This window comes from Panthera pardus, unplaced genomic scaffold (assembly GCF_024362965.1).
Source record: "Panthera pardus isolate Hobbes unplaced genomic scaffold, ASM2436296v1 HiC_scaffold_11, whole genome shotgun sequence".
NCBI classification, from domain to species: domain Eukaryota; kingdom Metazoa; phylum Chordata; class Mammalia; order Carnivora; family Felidae; genus Panthera; species Panthera pardus.
The window spans coordinates 14,208,892-14,233,437 of NW_026526666.1; the positions used below are offsets into that span (position 1 = coordinate 14,208,892).

Consider the following 24,546-nt stretch of genomic DNA (forward strand, 5'->3'; position numbering starts at 1 on the left):
ACTGCAAACTTTTAGGTAAAAGTTAGAAGAGATTGTAGAGAATTGAAATATCTTTGTTCATGTTTAGGTTGATATGAGTTAAAGTTGTACTTTTTAATCAGCCTTGTTTTGTTTGACTCCAAAGTACAAGATATAATAGTTTGTGTTGCTATAGACTATAAGCTTCTTAAGGACAAGGCCAGTGTCTCCTAAGTAGAACAGTGCCTATCACAGAGAAAAAGCTGCTTATTGAATGAGTGTATGCCTACGGCAAGGTATTTAGGACATGGCTAAACATGGTTATTAATGACTTTTAAAATGTTCTTTTTTATGACAGATTTTAAAAATGTGTAAGAATACATAGAATAATATTGTCTCAGTCCATTTGGGTTGCTGTAACAGAATACCATAGACAGGGTGGCTTATAAATAGCAGAAATTTATTGCTCACAGCTTTGGAAGCTGGAAATCTAAGATCCGAATGTTCACATGATCAGGTTCTGATGAGGACTCTCTTTCTGGTTGCAGACTACTGACTTCTCAATGTATTCTTACAAGGTGGAAGGGTTGAGCTGTCTTTCTGGGGCCTCTTGAAGGACACTAATCCCGTGAAGGACAGAGCCTTCAAGATCTAATCACCTCTCAAAGGCTCCACCTCCTAATTCTGTCAATATGAAGATTAGGATTTCAACAGATTAATTTTGGGAGGACACAAATGTTTAGACCATAGCAAATATAAATGAATCTCCCTCCATTTACCCATTACCCCACTTCAATAGTCATTATTCTTGTTTCATCTTTACCTCTTCCAGTCCCCTCTTATATTATTTTGAAACAAGTCACAGACTTTATATCATTTAATTTGTATTATTACAGTGTGTATCTCTCAAAGATAAGGACTTAAAAAAATTATAGCCATAACCTTTATTCCACCTTAAAGAATGACTGGTTTTGATAAATATTAAGTTAATTTCAAAATACCTATACTAAATATTTCCAAGAAACGTATTATGTAGAGTTTCCAGACAGTTAATAACACTTAGAAATAAAATAATAGGACTAATTTTTGTTTTTGTTCTGTTTAATATTTAGGCTATCAACATGACGGCTGAAGAAACAGTGAATGTAAAAGAGGTTGAAATTATTAAACTAATTTTAGACTTCTTGAATTCAAAGAAACTTCACATTAGTATGTTAGCCCTCGAGAAAGAAAGTGGAGTCATAAACGGCTTATTTTCAGACGATATGCTTTTTCTGAGGTATGATTTCATTAGTTTTATAAGGTTTGTAGCTCCTTCAAAGAAGTGTTAAGTATTAATGAAATAATATGTGTATTTCAGGTGGGATATTTATAATCGTGAAAAGGCCATATAATTTGTAAAAATAATGTTTGTTTTTATAATAGAACATTTACAAAGTCATGTTTTCTATAGAATCTTTTCAATAGTAAGATCAAGAAGTCCATTAAAAAAACTAGAGTCACAACTCCATTGTGGTTGTGGCATCATCATGAAAAATTCTTGATTTAAAAAATAAGAGACTCCAGAAGGATAAAAAAAAATTCTGAAATACCATCTTTTTGGCCATAGAAATGAATATAGATATATTCGTTATAGAAAATATAGAAAAGGAAAAGAGAAAAATACCCATCACCCAGACATACTACATGCTGATGATTTTCTGTGCATGTTAAAAAAAAAAAAAAAAAGCAATTCTGTTACATTCTATTAGAAGGATAACTTAGTATCCTTTATCCATTAACATTATAAGGATTCTCTGTGTTATTACAAATTTATACTTAAAATTTTTTGATTTAATTGATTTCCTAATGGTTCCCCAATTTTAAACAAATTATTTCCAGTTTATCTTAAATAAATGCTCTGTTGAACATCTTTTATACATAGGACTTTTTCTGTATCTTGAATTATTTCCTTAGAACAAGATTCTTGGAATTGCAGAGCAAAAGAGAATTAACATATTTGCCAAATGGGAAGCTAAATATATCCTAACTTGAATTAGATGGAAAAAGAAAAACCCAGATTTCCAGACAGAAATGCACTCTCTGCTTATGTGATACTGAATATCCTTGATGAGGAGTACAGATTCTTGGACATGTGGCATTTTGTGACTTGGAAAGCTTTAAAAAATGAAGCATTCCTAAGTCACGAAAAAGGAACTTAAAAAAAAAACAAAAAACTTCAATGTATTAAGAGTTTATTTAAACTCCTTGAACTTCCTTGTATTTGGTGTTATGAATGTCATTTAGCCCTGGGGAGCTTAGTCAATATTCTCAGGAACCAACACTGAGGCCGTTCCGGCCCTGTCTTTCAAGCATTGCTACTCCTGGAATTTAGCAGTGGCTCTCAAATATCCCCCCTCCAAGAACCAGCTGGGTTTCTGATGAAGTTTTACTGGTCTGAGGTAAAATGCAAAGAATTGTAGAATAGTTAAGTTTTTCATTAAACTAAATGTATTCATCTTAAAGGACTAACCTTTGAAATTCTGCCCTTTCTTTTTAAATATTAAAATGCCTCTTTGTAAAATGATTATGATATATTATGATTGCTTCTTACTAATATTCCTTATTAGCAGGCTTAAAAGTTGGCAATCTTATTTAGATCCTCCTGCCCATCCCTTTTTAAATTATATTGTTCTAAAAATCCAGAAGTAGGGAAATTGCTATTATAAAAGAAGAACAGCAGTAAGAATGCCTTATAACTTTTGGAAATTCCCATAGACCACTAAAGTGGAATGAAACCTGATCTTATTCCTTGCTGTTTTTATTCTCAGAGTATACATTTTAGTGTTATATGCCTGAAAGATGTAGAAATCACAGTTGAGAGCAGGATTTCTCAACCTCAGCAAAAGTAACATTTTGGGCCAGATAATTCTTTGTTCTTTGGGGCTGTGGGGGTTTTCCTGTGCATTGTAGGATGTTTAGCAACATCTGTGACCTATACTCAGTTGATGTCAGTAGCACCCCCAAATTGTGACAACCAAAATGTCTCCAAACATTGCCAGATGTCTTGGGGACAAAATCACCCCCAATTAAGAACCTCTGATTTGGTGAGTCTGAAATATAGCCATACATTGGCCCCTAAATAATACAGAAGAGCTTTAAAACTGTTAAGATGAGTAGGAAAATAAAGGAACGTTTAGACTTAGCCCAGTGTTTTTATATAGGTGAAAAAAACCCCACATATATATTAGAATGAGAAGTGGATGCAGATTCACAAATTCTTCTCATATAGGATATGTTGTTACAAATAAGGTGTGAAAAATTTATTTTAGTATAGTGGTTGAGGATGTTAACCTCATTACAGACTTCAGACTGAAGTTTTAATGCTTCATTTATTCTGCTTATCATTTATTCTTATCATTTATTCTGCTTTTATTCATTCTTATTTATTCTGCTTTTAATTAGTATAACCCAAATTTGATAACATGCATGTGTTTTTCTTTATATAGGCAGCTAATCCTTGATGGTCAATGGGATGAAGTTCTTCAGTTTATACAGCCTCTAGAATGTATGGAAAAATTTGACAAAAAAAGGTAAGATTTCATGAAAATTTTTTATTGTCTTATCACTGGTATAGGCTTAGCAAAACAAAATAATAAACAAAAATTTAAAAACAAGACTGTTAGCTTTCCTAGAAAATAGTATACTCAATACCATTGAGTTGGAGCACTTCTAGAGGACAAGTTGTATGTACTTCAGTTGGTTGAAAATCTGATTTATAAACCTACCTTTTTGACAGTGTATATAAAAAGTCACAAGGGCCATATCTGAGACAGTTGTTTCTTCATAATTTATTTATTTTGAGAAAGAGAGCATGAGCTGGGGAGGGGCAGAGTGAGAGAGGGAGAGGAGACTCCCAAGTAGGCTCCCATATCATAATTGAGAGATCACAACCTGAGCTGATACAAGAGTCCCAACAGAGCTCAAGCAAGTGAGCCACCCATATGCCCCAATAATATGAAGATTTTAAAGATGTTATTCTATTGTCTCCTCGCCTCCATTATTTTCTGATGAACACTTAGCTGTGTTTGTGTCTGGATTCTCTTGTATGGTTGTTGTTGTTGTTGTTGTTGTTGTTGTTTTTGTTTTTGTTTTCTTTTTTAGTTGCCTTCAAGATCTTTTTTTTTTTATTGAGGTGTATATGTGTGTGTGTGTGTGTGTGTGTATTTTTTTTATGTTCTTTTTTTTATTATTATTTTTGAGAGAGAGAGAGACAGTGCGTGAGTGGGGGGAGGGGCAGAGAGAGGAGACACAGGATCCAAAGCAGGCGGGGCTCAAACTCATGAACTGTGAGATCATACCCTGAGCTGAAGTTGGCGCTTAACCAACAGAGCCACCCAGGTGCCCCTGTATATGTATTTTTTTCAATGTTCATTTATTTTTGAGAGAGAGAGACAGAGCATGAGTGGGGGAGGGGCAGAGAGAGAGAGAGGGAGACACAGAATCTGAAGCAGGCTCCAGGCTCTGAGCTGTCAGCTCAGAGCCGGATGTGGGGCTTGAATTCACAGACTGCGAGATCATGATCTGAGCCAAATTCGGACACTTAACCGACTGAACCACCCAGGTGCCCCTGTTGAGGTATATTTAACATATAAATAACATTATATTAGTTTCAGATGTACAATACAGGGATTGGATATTTGTATATATTGTAAAATTGTGATCACAGTAGGTCTAGTTAACATTCATCCCCATACATAGTTATAAACACTTTTTTGTGATGACAGTTTTTGTTTTTTTAATTTTTTTTAAACATTTATTTATTTTTGAGACAGAGAGAGACAGAGCATGAACGGGGGAGGGTCAGAGAAAGAGGGAGACAGAGGATCTGAAACAGGCTCCAGGCTCGGAGCTGTCAGCACAAAGCCCGACGCGGGGCTCGAACTCACGGACCATGAGATCATGACCTGAGCCGAAGTCGGACGCGTGACCGACTGAGCCACCCAGGCGCCCCTTGTGATGACAATTTTTAAGGTCTCTCTTAGCAATTTTCACATGTGCAAAACAGTATTATTAACTATATAATGTACACCATGCTGTACATTACATTTCCATGACTTACTTTATAACTGGAAGTTTATATCTTGGGACCCACTTTACCCAATCTGCCTACCCTTCCAACTCCTGCCTCTGGCAACAAGATTTTATCATTTGCTTTTAGCAGTTTGATTATGATGTGCTTAAGTGTGGTTTCTTTGTATTTTTCCTGCTTCGGGTTTGCTGTACTTTTTGGATCTGTAAGTTTATATTTTTCATCAAATTTGGGAAGTTTTTGGCCATTACTTCTTCAAATATTTTTTTTAGCCCTTTTCTCCTTCTGGGACTCTATGCAGTATTAGATAACTGATATTGTCCCACAGGACTGAGGTGCTATTCATTTTTTTAAAACTATTTTTGTGTGTGGATTGTGAGGGAGACACAGAATCTGAAGCAGGCTCCAGGCTCTGAGCTGTCAGCACAGAGCCCGACGCGGGGCTTGAACTCACAGACTTTGAGATCACGACCTGAGCCGAAGTTGGACACTCAACTGAGTGAGACACCCAGGCGCCCTAACTTTTATTTTTTTAAACATATCTAGTCACTTTTAAAATATGGGGCACCTGGGTGGTTCAGTAGGTTGAGTGTCTGACTTCAGCTTCAGTCATGATCTCACAGTTCATGAATTCGAGCCTTGCATTGGGCTTTGTGCTGACAGCTCGGAGCCTAGAGCCTGCTTTGGATGCCGTGTCTCCCTCTTTCTCTGCCCTGTTCCCACTCGCACTCTGTCTCTCTCTTAAAAATAATAAATAAACATTAAAAAAATTTTTTTAGTGTATTCTGCACATTGTGGATTCATTGCTGAGGCTCTGGATTCTGTTATCTGCCTTTGAAAAGTGTTGACTTTTATTCATGAGGTAGTTAACTTGGTTACACTCCCACTTAGTGGATGCCAGCTGAGATCTTTGTCAGTTAATTAGCCTTTCATCTGTTGCTTTCCCTGGGCTCCTTGGAGTCTCCCTGGCATCTTCACAGTTTCAGGGACAGCCAAAGATTTTATCTGAGTTTGTACAGTAGATTTTGGTGTATTTTGCATTATGGCTTCCTTTGTGTTTGGATGTCCTCCTGCTTTTCAGCTACTCTTGCAGTACCAAACTTTTTGCTGACTTTTTAAGAAAGTGAAACTGTAGCTTTCTACTTGAGTTTTAGCTCACATTGTGTTGAGTGGAGAGTGCCCCCAGCTGGAAGACCTTATACCCTTGAATCTCACTCCAAAGGTTTTTTATCCCCGCCCCCCCATACCCCCCCCCCCCCCCCCCCCCCCCGTCGCCAAAGATTGACTTCCCTCTAGTTGTACCAGCTTTTTGTTGTTCTTCATTGCTTTCAAATAGTTACTTTTAAAATTTTATCTAGGATTTATCATTGTTATCTGTAGAAAGGTTAGCCAGATAACAAGTGACTCTACCATTAATGGAAGTACAACCTTATATTGTTTTTTGATCATCTGTTCATACCACTGGTGCTATTTGATACCTGTTTGCTTTTGCACATTCTTCATTTATTGGAATAGTATTCCTTTCACCATCTCCTACCTTTATACAGCACACACCTGATCATCTTCTGAGAGTCAGCTCTTATAAAACTTGCCTTATACTTTCCACCCCTTCTGACAGAATTGTTTTCACATTCCTTTGAGACTTTGCTGAAACAGTATACATATTTCATACAACTTATTAGATGATTTTGCTTTATTGGACATACATTTGCTACTGTAACAATGGTTGAAGGAATGACTGAAGTTTCATTTTCTTTCAGTCCTTAAAAATAATTTTTCTTTAAGGTGCTTAAAGCATCCAGAATTTTTTATTCTTAGACAAGTCAAGTAGACCTCTCCCTGAAAAATCTCTGTTAAAAAGCTTTAAAGTTTATGATTATTTTATGACTTCAGAAATGTTCATTTCTTCCTCTTTCAGCCTGATTTTTATTAGACTTTTCTCATGTTCGAAAAGAAAAAAGGACATATTTTGAATGAAATGCAAAATAATAAAACAAAACATAATAAAACAAAACATTTTGAATGTAAAGGATTTTGATTTCATATTAGATTATAATTTTCATCTTTCATAAAACTTGGCTTTTGGTTAGAATTAGTGTTGGAAATAGAAATCCTTCGAGTACTAAATTGTATTTACTTACTGAAATTATTTTAATTGTGGCTTCAATGTGATAAGCTTTTAAGAATTTTAAGAATTTTGGGGCACCTGGGTGACTCAGTTGGTTAAGCTTCAGCTTAGGTCATCTTGCAGTCTGTGGGTTCGAGTCCCACATTGGACTCTGTGCTGACAGCTCAGAGCCTGGAGCCTGCTCCAGATTCTGTCTGCCTCTCTCTCTGCCTCTCCCCCACTCATGCTCTGTCTCCATCTCTCAAAAAAATGAACAAATGTTAAAACAAAATTTAAAAAAAAATAGTAATTTAAGAATTTTTTAAAAGTTTGTTTATTTTTGAGAGAGAGAAAGCAGGGGAGGGGCAGAGGGAGAGAGAGAATCCCAAGCAGTCTCTGCACTGTCAGTGTGGAGCCTGACATAGAACTCAGACTCATGAACTGCGAGATCATGACCTAGGCCGAAATCAAGAGTCAGATGCTCCAAGTGCCCCAGATTTTAAGAATTTTTTGAAAGCAGGGCCACCTGGGTGGCTCAGTTCGTTATGCATCCAACTTCGGCTCAGGTCATGATTTGTTAGTTCAAGCCCCACCTTGAGTTCTCTGCTGTCAGCACAGACCCCACTTTGGATCCTCTGTCTTCCTCTCTCTCTGCCCCTCCCCGGCTTGCCTGTGTACATGCGTGTGTGTGTGTGTGTGTGTGTGTGTGTGTGTGTGTGTGTGTGCGCGTGTGCGCGCACACTTGCTCTCTCTCAAAAATAAACATAAAAAAATAATTTTTTGAAAGCAAAGGTGGTTATAGTAACTTATAAGGGCATTTGATTTATGAGACATTGGAAAATTAATTTTTCTTAAAAATCTTTTTTTAGAGGAATAATTAGCCCTTTAAGACAAACTTGGTCTGTTTTGCTCTAAGAACCTGGGTTTCATTTCCAATCTTTGACTTTGTCGTAACTCGGCTTTTTAATCATTTTAATGTTTTGTATTTTATTTTTCACAGGTTTCGTTATATTATCCTGAAGCAGAAGTTTTTAGAAGCCTTGTGTGTTAACAATGCAATGTCAGCAGAAGATGAGCCCCAGCATGTAAGATTTTTATTCCTGAAGGTTTGCGCTATAGTCTTGTTTCAGTCATAAGTATTTTATTCACTAAAACAAAAGATTAGTATCATGAGTTTTCAAAGTTTTTATGAGCTGGGATGGAATAAGATCTACTCTTTTGTAGCTGGAGTACTTTCAATCTATAATGCTTCTGAACTTGTTCCAAGATTTAGACACAGACGATAAATGAATGGCTGGCTGGTTGGAGAGTGTGTGCTTTTCCTGTTTAAGGTGATTTAGATTACAGTAGATGTTTGACTTGAAGATTCTACATCATTGCTTCTTTTTTTATCCCAGAAGTGGATTATGTTTACTTCCTCGTTTTGTTTTTTCAGTATTTACATTGATCCAGAGGTGTTTTTTTTTTCCTTCCAAGTTTTTATTTAAATTCCAGTTAGTTAGCTTACAGTGTAATATTAGTTTCAGGTATAGAATCCAGTGATTCATCGCTTACATACAATACCCCAATGATCAGTACAACAGAGGTGGTTTTTGATAAAATATGTGTGTCTTTATGACAATTCAAATTTAAAGATACTAAGGGTTTTTTTGATTAAAGAGTTATTTTTAAAGTTTTAATTATAGTATTGTTATATCCCAAACCAAGGAAACTTATTAAGTGCCAGTAAGTAAGTGTTCATTGAAATAAACTCAAAAGATATTACAATGAGAACTTTCATATATAGTAAGAGAAATGTTTGCCAGACAGTAATGGTTATTTTATTTATTAATTTTTGAAATTTATTAATGTTTATTTATTTTTGAGAGAGAGTGACAGAACATGAGTGGGGGCGGGGGGAGAGAGACACACACACAGAAATCTGAAACAGGCTCTACGCTCTGAGCTGTCAGCACAGAGCCTGATGCAGGGCTCAAACTCCAGCTGTTAGGTCATGACCTGAGCTGAAGTCGGATGCTTAACCCACTGAGTCACCCAGTTGCCCCCACAGTGACGTTTAAATTTGAAAAGAACACTGTAAGTCGAAAGACTTAATTTTTACTTTGTCTTTGTCATTAACCAACTGAATTACTTTAGTTAAATCTGCTTCCTAACTTTTCCCATATGTAAGCTAAAGAAAGGTGAATTCCATAAACTCTGAGATTCCTTACATCATTAAAAGCTTATGATTTAAGATAATATTCAGTATACAAATTACTGTAATTTTTCTCTCAGCTAAGCTTTCTTTGTTCTGTCTTCATACTAGGTTTTTTGTTTTGTTTTGTTTTGTCTTTGAGAGAGAGAGAGAGAGCATGAGTCAGGGAGGGACAAAGGATGGGGGCGGAGAGAGAATATTAAGCAGGCTCCACACCTGTCATGGAGCCCAACATGGGACTCAATCTCATGACCATGAGATCATGACCTAAGCTAAAATCAAGAGTCAAACATTTAACTGACTGAGTCACCCAGGCACCTCACATACTATTTTTGTAGTAAATGAACTGTAGAGTCCCCCCCCCCCCCCCGCCCCCAATTTGCTTTCTTTCCCCACACAAATTTCTCCTACAGCAAGTTTAAGAATGACTTTTTTGCTTTTTGGGTAAGCTGGAGTGATAGCAAGCTACATAAACCATTGAATATTGGCATGCTTCAGTTTTCATTTCTAGAGTGCTCAATTATTCTTGACCTTAAAAAATTATATATTTGAGAATGATAGTCCAAAGCCTGAACTAGAACAACATTTTAAAAAAAATGTTTACTTATTTATTTTGAGAGAGAAAGAGTGCTAGTGGAAGAGGGGCAGAGAGAGAGAGAGAATCCGCTGACAGCACGGAGCCTGACTCAGGGCTCCATCCCACGAACTGTGAGATCATGACCTGAGCTGAAACCAAGAGTATGTGTTTAACTGACTGAGCCACCCGGCACCCAGGCATCCCTAGAACACTATTTTTTTTAATATCTTTTTTTTAATGTTTACTTATTTTTGAGAGAGAGAGAGGGAGCACAAGTGGGGGAAGGGCAGAGAGAGAGAAAGGGAGACACAGCATCTGAAGCAGGCTCCAGGCCTATGGGACACAGGGTCGAACCCACAAACTGTGAGATCATTACCTGAGTTGAAGTCGGACGCTTAACCGACTGAGCCACCCAGGTGCCCCGAACGCTATTCTTATAGTAAGAGTTTAATTTGCTAAGTAACCAAATTATTTCATATTTTTATTTTAATAGTGAAAAAACATTTTAGCTCCTGACTTTAGAGTTGTTACATAGCCTGAAAATTATATGAGTACTCTGTGACACTAGAGTTTATCCTTTTGCAATTAAAGTTTATGAAAGCTTATAAAATATTTGATTAAATATTTTTTAAAACATTTTATAAAATATTTTATAAAACGTTTGATTAAATGTATTTGATTAAAATACTCTTGTTTTCATATCTCACAGCATCTTTCTTTGTAGTGATCACTTATATTTTTCTTACAGCTGGAATTTACCATGCAAGAAGCTGTGCAATGTTTGCATGCCCTAGAAGAGTACTGTCCTTCTAAAGATGATTACAGCAAGCTCTGTTTGCTTTTGACTTTGCCTCGTCTGACCAATCATGCTGAATTTAAGGACTGGAATCCAAGCACTGCACGAGTTCACTGTTTTGAAGAGGCTTGTGTCATGGTTGCAGAATTCATCCCTGCTGATAGGAAGCTAAGTGAGGCTGGGTTTAAAGCAAGTAACAATCGTTTATTTCAGCTTGTAATGAAGGGCCTACTTTATGAATGCTGTGTAGAATTTTGTCAAAGTAAAGCAACTGGAGAAGAAATTACAGAAAGTGAAGTACTTCTTGGCATTGACCTTTTATGTGGTAATGGTTGTGATGACTTGGATCTGAGTTTATTGTCATGGCTTCAGAATCTCCCATCTTCTGTCTTCTCTTGTGCTTTTGAACAGAAAATGCTTAATATTCATGTTGACAAACTTCTGAAACCTACAAAAGCTGCATACGCTGATCTTTTGACTCCTCTTATCAGCAAACTTTCTCCCTATCCATCGTCTCCAATGAGAAGGCCTCAATCAGCTGACGCCTATATGACCCGCTCTCTGAATCCTGCTTTAGATGGCCTCACTTGTGGCCTAACCAGTCATGATAAGAGAATCTCAGACCTTGGAAACAAAACGTCTCCAATGTCACACTCCTTTGCTAACTTTCATTATCCAGGGGTACAAAACCTCAGTAGAAGTCTCATGCTTGAGAATACAGAATGTCACAGTATTTATGAAGAATCCCCTGAACGGTAAGTATTTCCTCATAAAAATTAGAAATTATTCAAAGTGTGAGATTGTGTGTGTGTTTAATGTTCAAGTCCCTTTAGTTGAAAGTTAGTCCTTAAACTTTATAAAGCATTTCTAAAATAAATTTTGATAATTAAAATTATCAATGAGAATATTTTTATATCCTGTATTATTATTTTACTTATTATAAAGGCAATGGATGTGCATTGAAGACATTTTGGAAAATAGAGGAGAGTATAAATATGAGAATTAAAATCCCTTGTAATCTCACACTTCGATGATGTCTTTTTTCTATGAATACATTTTTAAAGATTGGGAATGTACTATATATATTCACATAATTTGCTTTTTAAAATTTGATCTTGAATACTTTCCCGTATTTTTAAACATTTATTGGGATAAATGATTAATGATGTATGCAGTATTCCACTGTATGACTGTATCATAATTTTACCTAATTCCTCATCATAGGATAGCAGATTATTTCCACTTTTTTCTCCTATATGAATAGTACTGAATAGTAAATAGTGTTGAATGTGTGTGTGTAAAAATCTCTGATTATTTCCACTCTGATTATTTTTTCTAGTAACTCTTTTTTTTTTTTTAAGTTTATTTATTTAGTTTGAGAGAGCAAACAGGAAGGGGCAGAGAGAGAGGGAGAGAAAAAGAATCCCAAGCAGGCTCCACAGTGTCAGTGCAGAGCCCGATGCAGGGCTCAAACTCACGAACTATGAGATATGACCTGAGCCTGAGTCAGATGCTTAACCGACTGAGCCACCCAGGCATCCCTCTAGTAACTCTTAATATACATGAAGGAAATAAGTGTTAAAGCCAGCACTCAGTTTTTCTTTCAAACTTGGCATGAAATAATAATTTCCTGGTTAGCGGTTCTTTATTTCAAGAGTTAGAAAAGTTCTTCCCTCACTTTCTAGGAAAACCACTGGGACATATGGCTGGTTTCCTATACTCAGAGTTGATACTATGAAGTATGATACTATGAGTAGGGAAGAGGCAGAGAGAGAGGAAGAAAGAGAATCTAAAGCAGGCTCTGCACTGTCAGCACACAGAGCCTGACACGGGACTCAAACTCATAAACCACGAGATCACGACCTAAGCTGAAATCAAGAGTTGGATGCTTAACTGACTGAGCTACCCAGGCACCCCAAGCGTAGGGTGACTTAAGAGTCATCTTATTGCTCTACTTGAAAGATAGAGATGATATCTAGTAATGAAAATGGATGAGTATAACTTAATATCGAAGGATCCTATTATCTAAATCCCAAAGGAATAGAGTCTTGAACATTGGTAGAGACTATCTTAAACTTTTCTTGGACTTTCCAATCTCTTTAAAGAAAATTTTCATTGTCTGGTATGTTGGGCTTCAATTCTAAGGGACTGTTGATATTCTTCTGAGGAGAACTGTTGATATTCTTCTGGGTACGTAAGATGATTGGAACTTCTTCGTCAGTATAATGTTTGGACTTGTACACCAAAGGGATTGTCTTTCTTTTTTTCTTAATTTAATTTTTTTTGATTTACATCCAAATTAGCATATAGTGCAACAATGATTTCAGGAGTAGATTCCTTATGCATTTAGCCCATCCCCCTTCCCACATCCCCTCCAGTAACCCTCTGTTTGTTCTCCATATTTATGAGTCTCTTATGCTTTGTCCCCCTCCCTGTTTTTGTATTATTTTTGTTTTCCTTCCCTTATGTTCATTTGTTTTGTCTCTTAAAGTCCTCATATGAGTAAAGTCATATGATACTTGTCTTTCTCTGACTAATTTCACTTAGCATAATACCCTCTAGTTCCATCCATGTAGTTGCAAATGGCAAGATTTCATTCTATTTGATTGCCGAGTAATACTCCATTGTGTGTGTATATATATATATATATATATATATATATATATATATATGTGTGTGTGTGTGCTCTCTCTCTCTCTCTCTCTCTCTCTCTCTATATATATATATATATATATATATATACACACCACATCTTCTTTATCCATTCATCCATCGATGGACATTTGTGCTCTTTCCATACTTTGGCTATTGTTGATAGTGCTGCTATCAACATGGGGGTGCATGTGTCCCTTCGAAACAGCACAACTGTATCCCTTGGATAAATACCTAGTAGTGCAATTGCTGGGTCGTAGGGCAGTTCTATTTTTAGTTTTTTGAGGAACCTCCATACTGTTTCCCAGAGTGGCTGTACCAGTTTGCGTTCCCACAAAGGGATGGTCTTTCTAAAGAAAAGAGACACAAAAATCTATCCAGTTCTGACTCTACATGTGCTGTTGCCTATGTAAAAGGAGTAGTAGAAATTGAGGAATGACTAAAGACAGAAAGAAGTGGAGTATAAGCTACTAGACCATTATAGAATAAGTAGAGAGGTAAAATGTGACATATTAAAATGTGAGTAATACATGTGTTACTAGCTGAGCAGTAGCATAACCAAGAAAATATCTGTCATGCCTGTGAAATTGGAAGACTTAAGAGGCAAAGCAGTGTGGAATAATGAATGGTCTTTGGAGTCAGACTTGGACTTGAGCAAGAGTTTGCCATTTACTAGTTGTGTGACCTTGGGACCGTTATTACTTAGTCTCTCTGAGCCTAAGTGATCATCTGTATAAAATAGGGTGTTGACTTGCAAAGTGAGATAAAGTTCCTAGCAGAGTGGCAAGCATGTGCGTGGTGCTTAGTAAATACAGATTTCCTCCCTTCTGAGTGTCATACTCCTGGTAAAGACAATATGTCAAAAGGGCTGCTAATAGCATGCTATAGGTAAGCTACTATGCTGTGGATAAAGTATAAAAATTTTCTTTGGAAAAAGTTAACCTTGTTTTTAAAATTATCTTAGGTGTGGGGTACCTGGGTGGCTCAGTTAGTTAAGTGCCCAGCTCTTGATTTTGGGTCAGGTCATGATCTCACGATTTGTGAGTTTGAGCCCTGCATCTGGCTCTGTGCTTATTATAGTGTGGAGCCTGCTTGGGATATTGATTCTCTCTCTCTCTCTCTCTCTCTCTCCTTCTCTCTCTCTCTCATTCTCTCTCTCTTTCTCTCTCCCCCCTGCCTCTTTCTCTCTCCCCCTCTGCTTCTTTCTCTCTCCCCATCTGCCTCTCTCTCTCCCCCTCTGCCTCTCTCTGTCTCAAAATAAATAAACTTAAAAATATTTTAGGTGTAATTTAAAAATATTGGTAAGATTATTACACAATTATCTTGAAGATGCCACTTGAAGAAACCTCTTATTTGTGGTGATATACGTTTGAAGTCAGTATTTGTTTAAAAATATTTTGGAGCGCCTGGGTGGCGCAGTCGGTTAAGCGCCCGACTTCAGCCAGGTCACCATCTCGCGGTCCGTGAGTTCGAGCCCCGCGTCAGGCTCTGGGCTGATGGCTCGGAGCCTGGAGCCTGTTTCCGATTCTGTGTCTCCCTCTCTCTCTGCCCCTCCCCCGTTCATGCTCTGTCTCTCTCTGTCCCAAAAATAAATAAAAAACGTTGAAAAAAAAAAAATTAAAAAAAAAAAAAATATTTTGAGTGTCTACTCTGCTAGCGTCATGCTGCATTCCGGGGATACAGTGATGGAATTACTATGGTGAACAAGAAGATAAAACACAAAAGAAGGGTTTATAAGAGAGTGTGGGTTTTGTAAAGATAGTTTTTCACTCAAACATAAACAAACTCCAAACAAAAAAGGAAGAAAAATCCGTTGAAAAAAATATAAGCTTTGGCTATTCAGTGTAATGGTCTCAAAATTAAATGGCAAAAAAAAAAAAAAGAAACCAAACAAACAAAAAACAAACAAACAAAAAAACCCAACCCAAAAACATCTCAGGAATGAATCAGCATTGGATTTGGAACCTGACAATCTAGATTGAAATCCTTTATTTACTGGCTATGCAATTTTAGGAAAATAACTTTATTCGTCATCTGTGAAATGAGAGTTACAACCTATTTCACAAGTTACTGTGCAAGTTAAATGAGACAATACATATGGAAATGTATAGATTGCAAAATTAAATGTTACATTATGAAGGTCATTTTATTTTATATATAGTTAATAACTCTTATTAAATCTATCTTGTGGGCATAAAATTGGGCTTCTTATGGGCATTAGCAGGTTACAGCAGAGATTGGTCCTGAAAACTTCTCCAGGTCTTTCTCCTTCCTCTTCTGGGCGCATGTGTATATATGTATGTTGAGGTACTTATCAGTTAGAAAGCTTCTGACCAATGGTGCCTTTGTGAAGATGACTATTTAGCTCTGCTTCCTGACCTCTACAACTGTAATTTCTTATGTATTACATACTCTACCTGGAGAGGCCATTATGAAGCCCTCTCATAATCAAATTCCTTCAAGGCAGAGGTCATTTTACTTTTGTATATGTTCCCATGGTGCCTTGTGCCAACAGGTTATCTGTGTAAGTGTCTGAGGTATTCATCATTTTTGGATGATGTTAGTTATTAAAAATTTTGAACAGAATAACTACGAAAAGTAGAAATTGCTAGTGTTTAGAAGAATATTAGGAACAACCTGACAGATGTTAAGCTCACTAACTAGTATACATTAAAAATATTGGAAACATGTATGTTTAGCTTTTATGTTAAGTGCAAATAAACCAAAGAAAGCCTTTTAATAAACAGTTCTTAAATTTTTGTTGAAACATATTGGAGGGGAAAAATAAATGTTTGGGTAACAGAATCACAGATTAAGATTCATAAAGAGAATTTAGGCATTAGGTCATCCAGCTTATTATTCAGTTCAGTTTATAGATGAAGCTGAGCCACAGAGAATGTAAGTGATTTTCCAAAGACCACAAATCTTGTTTTAGACTGGACCCCCTACCCTCCTTGCTTAATAATCCAGTGCTCTTCCATTATAGGCATATTCTATTAAAAAAAAAAAAAACCTTATATATACACTTAAGAAAGGAAAATTTAAAAATCTATTTTTGAACATTTGGTAAAATTTAGACTAAATAGTCATTGTTTTAATTAAAATTTCTCTGAAATATCTTTTCCTTCACTCCCACCTCTTCCTTTTTGTTTTTTGCACTTTTCTGGAAGAAGTGATACACCTGTTGAGGCACAGCGGCCTATAAGCAGTGAAGTCCTGGGCCAGAGTTCAGTTTCAGAAAAAGAACCTGCAAATGGAGCACAGAATCCAGGACCAGCTAAGCAAGAAAAAAATGAGGTATAATTTAATACATCTAGTGTCTTTTAGAGTTGTTCTCTTTGTAAGAAATAATAGTGTTTGCTTGAGTAAATGTAAATGGAATTTTTTAATATTTGAGAGTAGATGAGAGAATATCTAGACTTATTAAGTCATTTTCTCCCTTAAGGATATATGGTATCTTTAGTTGTCATGTATTTTGGAGAATTTTTAACAGGTGAATTTATTAGCAATCTAAAATACCACAGTTTACATTAATCTTACATATTTCAAGACTCAAGTAATTGAACTCACATTAAATGTGGATAGCTTGGTATGCTCTATATTTTATTAATTAGATGTAATGAACAAGAAATGACATTTTAAAAAATTTTTTTATTTTTTATTTTTGAGAGAAGGAGAGACATAGAGTGAGCAGGGGAGGAGCAGAGAGAGCGGGAGACACAGAATCCGAAGCAGCCTCCAGGCTTTGGGCTGTCAGCACAGACCTCTGAGCTGTCAGCGCAGACCCTGACGCGGGGCTCAAATTCATGAACTGTGAAATCATGACCTGAGCCAAAGTCGGATGCTTAACTGACTGAACCACCCAGGCACCTCAGAAATGACATTTGTAATAGAAAATACTTTTATCTAAGTCTTTCTTTTTTAATATTTATTTATTTTTGAACGAGAGAGACAGAGTTTGAGCAGGGGAGGGGCAAAGAGAGAGGGAGACACAGAATCCGAAGCATGCTCTAAGCTCCGAGCTATCAGCACAGAGCCCAACGTGGGGCTCGATCTCATGAACTGTGAGATGATGACCCGAGCCGAAGTCGGATGCTTAACCTGCTGAGCCACCCAGGTGCCATTTTTATCCAAGTCTTTAGAGTTCTAAATTATTTTTCTCTGGTGTTTTAGAAAGGAAATTGTATTATGAAGGAGATTATAAATTTTATCTTATATATTATGCCACTTAGAAGAAATGAAGAGGTAGTTTTAAAACGTTCAATAAATTTTTTTGTTTTCAACCAAATATTAAGAATAAAGCAGAAAAATTATTGTTAAAAATACATATAAGGGGCACCTGTGTGCCTCAGTGGTTAAGTGTCTAACTCTTGATTTTGGCTCAGCTCATGATCTTACAGTTGGTGGGTTTGGGCCCTGTGTTGGGGTCTGTGCTCACAGTGCAGAGCCTGCTTGGGATTCATTCTCTCTCTCTCTCTCTCTCTCTCTCTCTCTCTCTCTCTCTCTTTCTCTGCCCCTTTCCTGATTATGCTCTCTCTTTCAAAATAAATAAACTTAAAAATATAGGGGCGCCTGGGTGGCGCAGTCAGTTAAGCATCCAACTTCAGCTCAGGTTTGTGAGTTCATCTCATGGTTTGTGAGTTCAAGCCCTGTGTTGGGCCCTGTGCTGATAGCTCGGAGCCTGGAACCTGCTTCAGATTCTGTGTCTCCCTCTCTCTGTTCCTCTCCCTCTCACACACTCTCTCTCTCTCTCAAAAATAAGTAAAGATTAAAAAAAAAATTTTTAAGGGACGCCTGGGTGGCTCAGTCAGTTAAGTGTCCGACTTCGGCTCAGGTTGTGATCTCACGGTTCATGGGTTCTAGCCCCACATCAGGCTGTGTGCTGACAGCTCAGAGCCTGAAGTCTGCTTTAGATTCTGTGTCTTCCCTCTCTCTGTCCCTCCCCCACTTGCACTCTGTTTCTCTCTCTCTCTCTCAAAAATAAACATAAAAGTTAAAAAAAAGGTTTTTTTAATATATTTAAAAATATGTGTGAATATGCACCAAACAGTAGAACCCCAAAATCTATGAAGCAAACATTGGCAGAGTTGAAGGGAGAAATGATAGTTGGAGACTTCAATACCCTACCTACTATAATGGATAAAACATCTAAACAGAAGATCCATAAGGATACAAAGTACTTGAACAACACTATAAACCAACTAGACCTAACAGACATCTGTAGAATACTCTTAACAATTTTGTTGCTTTAGAGGATGCACCTTTTTAAAAAAAAAATTTTTTTTAATGTTTGTTTATTTTTGAGACAGAGACAGAATGTAAGTAGGTTAGGGACAGAGAGAGAGGGAGACAGAGAATCCAAAGCAGGCTCCAGGCTCCAGGCTTACGGCACAGAGCCTGATGCAGGGCTTGAACCCACAGGCTGCGAGATCATGACTTGAGCTGAAGTTGGTCGCTCAACCAGCTGAGCCACACAGGTGCCCCAGTGCACCTTTTTTTTTTTTTTTTTTTTTACCCAGAGGTGCCTGTATCAGTCTTTTTAGAGGAAGTTGTTTTCTTAGGCCCTCAGGTCAGTGATAGTATTCCAAGTGTTTGTAACTTGTTTTGTGAATATGTGAATACTAACAATATCTGAATACAGATATGTAAATAAAGTGATACTAACAAAAAAAAGAACACTTCAACAATAGCAGAATACACATTTTTCAGGATAGACTATATATTAGGACCCAAATCTCAATAAATTTTAAAAAATTGAAATCACATGAAGTGTCTTCTCTGACCATAATGGGATGAAGCTAGAAATTAATAACAGAGGGAAAATTGGAAAATTCACAAATGTGTAGAAATTAACACACTCTTAAATAACCAGTGGGTCAAAAAGGAAATCACAAGGGAAATTAGAAAATACCTAGAAACTAATAAAAATGAATATACAACATACCAAAGCATACAACATTCCCAATTGATGAGATACAGCAAAAGCAGTGCTCAGGGGAAATTTATGCCTGTAAATGCTTACATTAAAAAAGAAAAGGGGTGCCTGGATGGGTCAGTTGGTTAAGCATCCAACTCTTGATCTTGACTCAGGTCATGATCTCACAGTCTATGAGATTGGGCCCTGATTTGGGCTCTGTGTTGACAGCATGGAGCCTGCTTGGGATTCTCTCTTTCCTCTCTCTCTGCCCCTCCCCTCTCAAAATAAATAAAACTTTTTTTTTTTAATGTTTTAATGTTTGTTTATTTTTGAGAGAGAGAGTACAAGTGAGGAAGGGGCAGAGAGAAAGGGAGACACAGAATCCAAAGCAGGCTCCAGGCTCTGAGCTGTCAACATAGAGCCCAATGTGAGCTCAAACTCATGGACTGTGAGATCATGACCTGAGCTGAAGTCAGACTGAGCCAACTTAACTGACTGAGCCACCCAGGTGCCCCATAAGTAAATAAAAATTTAAAAGAAGAAGAATAAAGTCCTCAAAGTAATAACCTAACTTTATGCCTTGAGGAACTAGAAAAAAGAAAAACAAATTTTAGCAGAAGGAAGTAAAAAGATTAGAGGGGAGATAAATAAAATAGAGAAAAGGAAAACAATAGAGAATCAATAAAATCAAAAGTTGATTCTTTGAAAAGATTAACAAAATTGACAAGCCCTTAGCTAGACTAACCAAAAAAAAAAAAAAAAAAAAAAGAGAGAGAGAGAAAAGACACAAGTAAAATCGGAAATAAAACTGGGGACTTTCCTGTCAACCTTACAATAATAAAATGGATTATAAGAGAATACTATGACCACTGTAAGCCAGCAAGTTAGATAACCTAGTTGAAATGGACAAATTCCTAGAAATCACAAACTACCTAAGCTGACTCAAGAGGAAATAGAAAATCTCAACAAACTTACAATGAGTAGAGATTGAATCAGTAATCAAAAACCTTCCAACAAAGAAAAATCCAGAATCAGGTGGCTTTATGGATGAATTCTACCAAACATTTAAGGCAGGGTTAACATCAGTCCTTCTCAAAATCTTCTAAAAGTATATAAGAAGAAGGAATACTTCCTAACTCATTCTGTGAGGCTAGCATTACCCTAATACCAAGGCCAGATGAAGACATTACAAGAAAAGAAAATTAAAGCCTGGGTGGCTCAGTCGGTTAAGGTGTGACTCTTTGATTTCAGCTCAGATCATGATCTCATGGTTCATGGATTTGAGCCTTGTGTCAGGCTCTGTGCTGATGGCCTGCTTGGGATTCTCTCCTCCTTCTGTCTCCTCTCCCACTCACACACTGTCTCTCTCTCAAAATAAACTTTTATGTGTATTATTTTTGAGAGAGAGAATGCAGAAGCCAGGGAGGAGCAGAAAGAGAGGGAGACACAGAATCCAAAGCAGGCTCCAGGCTCTGAGCTATTAGCCCAGAGCCTCACGCAGGGCTTGAACCCACAAACTGTGAGATCATGACCTGAGCTGACATCGGACACTTAACCAACTAAGCCACCCAGGTGCCCCTCACACTAAATAAACTTTAAAAAAAAGAAAGAAAAAGAAAACTACAGACCAATTTCTTTCATGAATAGAAACTAAAACCCTAACAAAATACTAGCAAACTAAATTCATCAGTATATTCAAAGGATTATGTACCCTGACCAAGTGAATTTATCCCAGAGTACAAGGTTAGTTCAACATTAAATAAATCAATCAATGTAGTATGTCACATTAGTAGGATAATGGACAAAAAAAAACATCTGACCATGTCAATTGATGCAGAAAAGGCATTTGACAAAATCAGACACTCTTTCATGATAAAAGCTCTCAGAAAACTAACAATAAAATGGAATTTCCTTGGCATGGTAAAGTTCATTTATGAAAAACCCAAGCTAACCTCTTACTCATTGGGGAAAAAACTAAAAGCTTTCCCCTAAGATCAGGAACAAAGACAAGGATGCCTATTTTTACCGCTGCTATTCAGCATTTCCTGGAAGTTGTAGCTAGAGAGATTAGACAAGGAAAAGAATCAAAAGCCGACCCAGATTGGAAAGAAAGAAGTAAAACTATCTCCATTTACAGATGACATGATCCTGTTTATAGAAAATCCCAAAGAATTCATAAGAAAGCTACTAGAGCTTACAAACAAGTTTAGCAAAGTTACAGGGTACAAGAGCAACAATAAGAGTTAGTTGTGGTTCTATACTACCAACACTGAACAATCTGAACAGGAAATTAAGAAAGCAGTTCCATTTACAATAGCATATAAAAGGATAAAATACCTGGGAATAAATTAAACCAAGGAGGTGAAAAACTTGTATGCTGAAATCTATAAAACATTGCTGAAAGGAATTTTAAAAGATCTAAATAAATAGAAAGATATCCTGTGTTCACACATAGGGAAACTTAATATTGTCAGTACTCTCCAATATGATCTACAGATTTCATGTAATTCCTTTAAAAAAATTCTGCAACCTTTTTTGCAGCAATGAAAAGCCAGTACTCAAGTTCATATGGAGTTGTAATGTGTCCTGAATAGCCAAAACAATCTTTAAAAAGAACAAAGTTGGAGGACTCACACACAGTTCATGATTGCAAAGCCACAAAGCTACAGTAGCTACAAAAGCTACAGTAATCAAAACTGTTTGGTACTTGCATAAGGACAGAAATATAGACCAATGGACTACATTGAGAGACTAGAAGTAATCCCATATATCTGTGGCTAATTGACTTTTGTCAAGGATGTCAGGTCCATTCAACGGGGAAAGAATAGTCTCTTTAACTGATGATGAGGGATCAGCTGGATTTGTACATGGAAAAGAATGAAGTTGGATCTCCACCTCACATAATGTACAAAAATGAACAGATCAACAACTTAATTATAAGACCTAAAAGTATAAAACTCTTAGAAGAAAACATAAGGGCAGATCTTTGTGATCTTGGATTTTGTAATGTATTCTTAGATATGATACTAAAAGCTTGAGCAACAAACATAGAAATTGATAAATTGAGCTTCATCAAAATTAAAAGCTTTTGCGCATCAAAGGACATTATCAGAAAAGTGAAAAGACAGCCAGCAGAGTGGGAAAAATATTTGCAAATTATATATCTAATAAGGGTTTAATATCTAGCATATATGAAGAACTACAACTCAACAACAAAAAGACAATTCAACTTATGAAAAAGGAGTTGAGGGGCATCTGGGTTGCTCAGTTGGTTCAGCATCTGACTCTTGATCTCAGTTTAGGTCTTGATCTCAGGGTTATGAGTTCAAGCCCCTCATTGGGATCCACGCTGGGTGTGAAGCCTACTTAAAAAAAAAAAGTTGAACAAACGTTTCTCCAAAGAATATATTCAAATGGCCAATAAGCACATGAAAAGATGCTGAATACCACTAGTCATTAGGGAAATGCGAATCAAAACCCCAATGAAATATAGCTTCACAACTACTAGGATGGCTGAACTCAAAGCAGTGGAAAATAAGTGTTGGTGGGGAGTGGAGAAATTTGAACCCTCATATGTTGTTGATTTGAATGTATAATGGTGCAGTCACTATGGATTGGTGGTACCTTAAATATAGAATTAAATATAGAATATAAATATATAAATAAAATATAGCTTAAATATAGCTAAATTTAGAATTACCGTATGACCCAGTAATTCCACTCAAAAACATTGAAAGCAAGGACTCAAACAGGTATCTGTACATCCATGTTCATAGAGGCATTATTCACAGTAGTCAAAAGGTAGATACAACCCAAGTGTCCACTCACAGATTAATGGATAAACAAAAGTGGTATATCCATTCAATGGAATATTATTCAGCCACACAAAGGAATGAAATTCTGACATATGCTACAATATGGATGAACTTTGAAAATATCATGCTAAGTGAAATGTCAGATACAAAAGGACAAATATTACATGATTCCACTTATATCAAATATCTAAAATTGACAAAATCATAGAGAAAATAGAATAGAGGTTACCAGGAGCTTGGGGGAGGGAGAGAAATGAGAAGTTACTGCCTCATGGTTACAGAGTTTCTCTTCAGGGTGATGAAGAATTTTGGAAATAGTGGTAGTAATTGCACAATGTTGTGAGTATAGTTAATGCCACTGAATTGTACACATGAAAATGGTTAAGATGACAAGTTTTCTGTTTTACCAACAATAAAAAATTTAAAAGGACACATAATTTTTTCTCAGAGTTATTGCTATTAAGTTATGAAATGGAAGAGGATTGTTACTATTTCCTGGAAAAGGGAGACAGTTTTAGCTTAAGTTAGCCGTATAAGACTCTTAGCTAAGCTTATTGTCACTGTTGGCCAATTTCAAAGATAATTGATTAGTTCCAGGGTAACCCTGGTTCACATGATCTTTGTAATATGACCAGACTCCACCTTGGCAGAGGAGTCTTTCTTTGCCAATATTGAAATTTACTGAATATCCAAGTCCTGTAAATTTGAGTGCTATACAGTTCTTTGGAAGAATGAAGCAGGAATGTTGGGATTAAGTTTACCATTCATTTATTCCACTTTCTTGTGAAAGGTCATTTGAAACCTGAATTAAGGTACTGTTTTTGAGGGAAATTTTTAAAGTTTCTCTCTAGAGTAACCTATTAAACCATTTACCTGCTTAAATTAAGTGTGTTGGACAAGGTTAATACTGTGTTTATTAAATCCTAATGTCTTCTCTTAGTATTTTTTTCAAGCAATACAGATCTAACCCCCTTGTGACAACTATAATATATATTTTTCTTTTGCATTAGTCAAAGATCCAGGATAACCATTCATTTTGGTCAGTCTTTTGCTATAGAATAAAGTAAATTAATTGATCTACTTGATTATAAAAACTCATGGATACTGTGTTATTTTTCAAAGAGCAATATATTAAGTATTTTCTAATTGTTAAATATAGCTACTTGCACATTTCATCCAGCGTTTATAGAAGTTACTGTTGAGTAGGGACATATATTTAATCATAGTCTGTTAAAATATATTTTCTAATATTTTTAAGCTTCGAGATTCAACAGAACAATTTCAAGAATATTATAGGCAAAGATTACGCTATCAACAGCATTTAGAACAGAAGGAGCAACAGCGGCAGATATACCAACAAATGCTGCTCGAAGGAGGTGTGAATCAGGAGGATGGTCCTGATCAGCAGCAGAATCTTACGGAACAATTTCTTAATAGGTATGTCTTTCAGTCATTTTTT

General features: G+C 36.5%; 1 protein-coding gene across 7 annotated transcripts in view; it reads left to right on the top strand.

Moving 5' to 3' along the window:
• WDR47 (WD repeat domain 47) overlaps positions 1–24,546 on the top strand; it is a 69,618-nt gene that overhangs the window by 17,465 nt on the left and 27,607 nt on the right. For 3 of the 7 annotated variants that reach the window (XM_053891579.1, XM_053891574.1, XM_053891581.1), the window contains 6 exons: positions 1,071–1,237; positions 3,447–3,530; positions 8,137–8,242; positions 10,656–11,458; positions 16,526–16,652; positions 24,346–24,524. In XM_053891579.1, coding sequence (XP_053747554.1) covers positions 1,080–1,237; positions 3,447–3,530; positions 8,137–8,242; positions 10,656–11,458; positions 16,526–16,652; positions 24,346–24,524 — 1,457 coding nt within the window. In that variant the 5' untranslated portion in view covers positions 1,071–1,079. Of the gene's footprint in view, positions 1–1,070; positions 1,238–3,446; positions 3,531–8,136; positions 8,243–8,571; positions 9,213–10,655; positions 11,459–16,525; positions 16,653–24,345; positions 24,525–24,546 lie in introns of those variants that run through there. The other 4 variants (XM_053891582.1, XM_053891587.1, XM_053891588.1 and 1 more) reach the window with 4 other exon arrangements.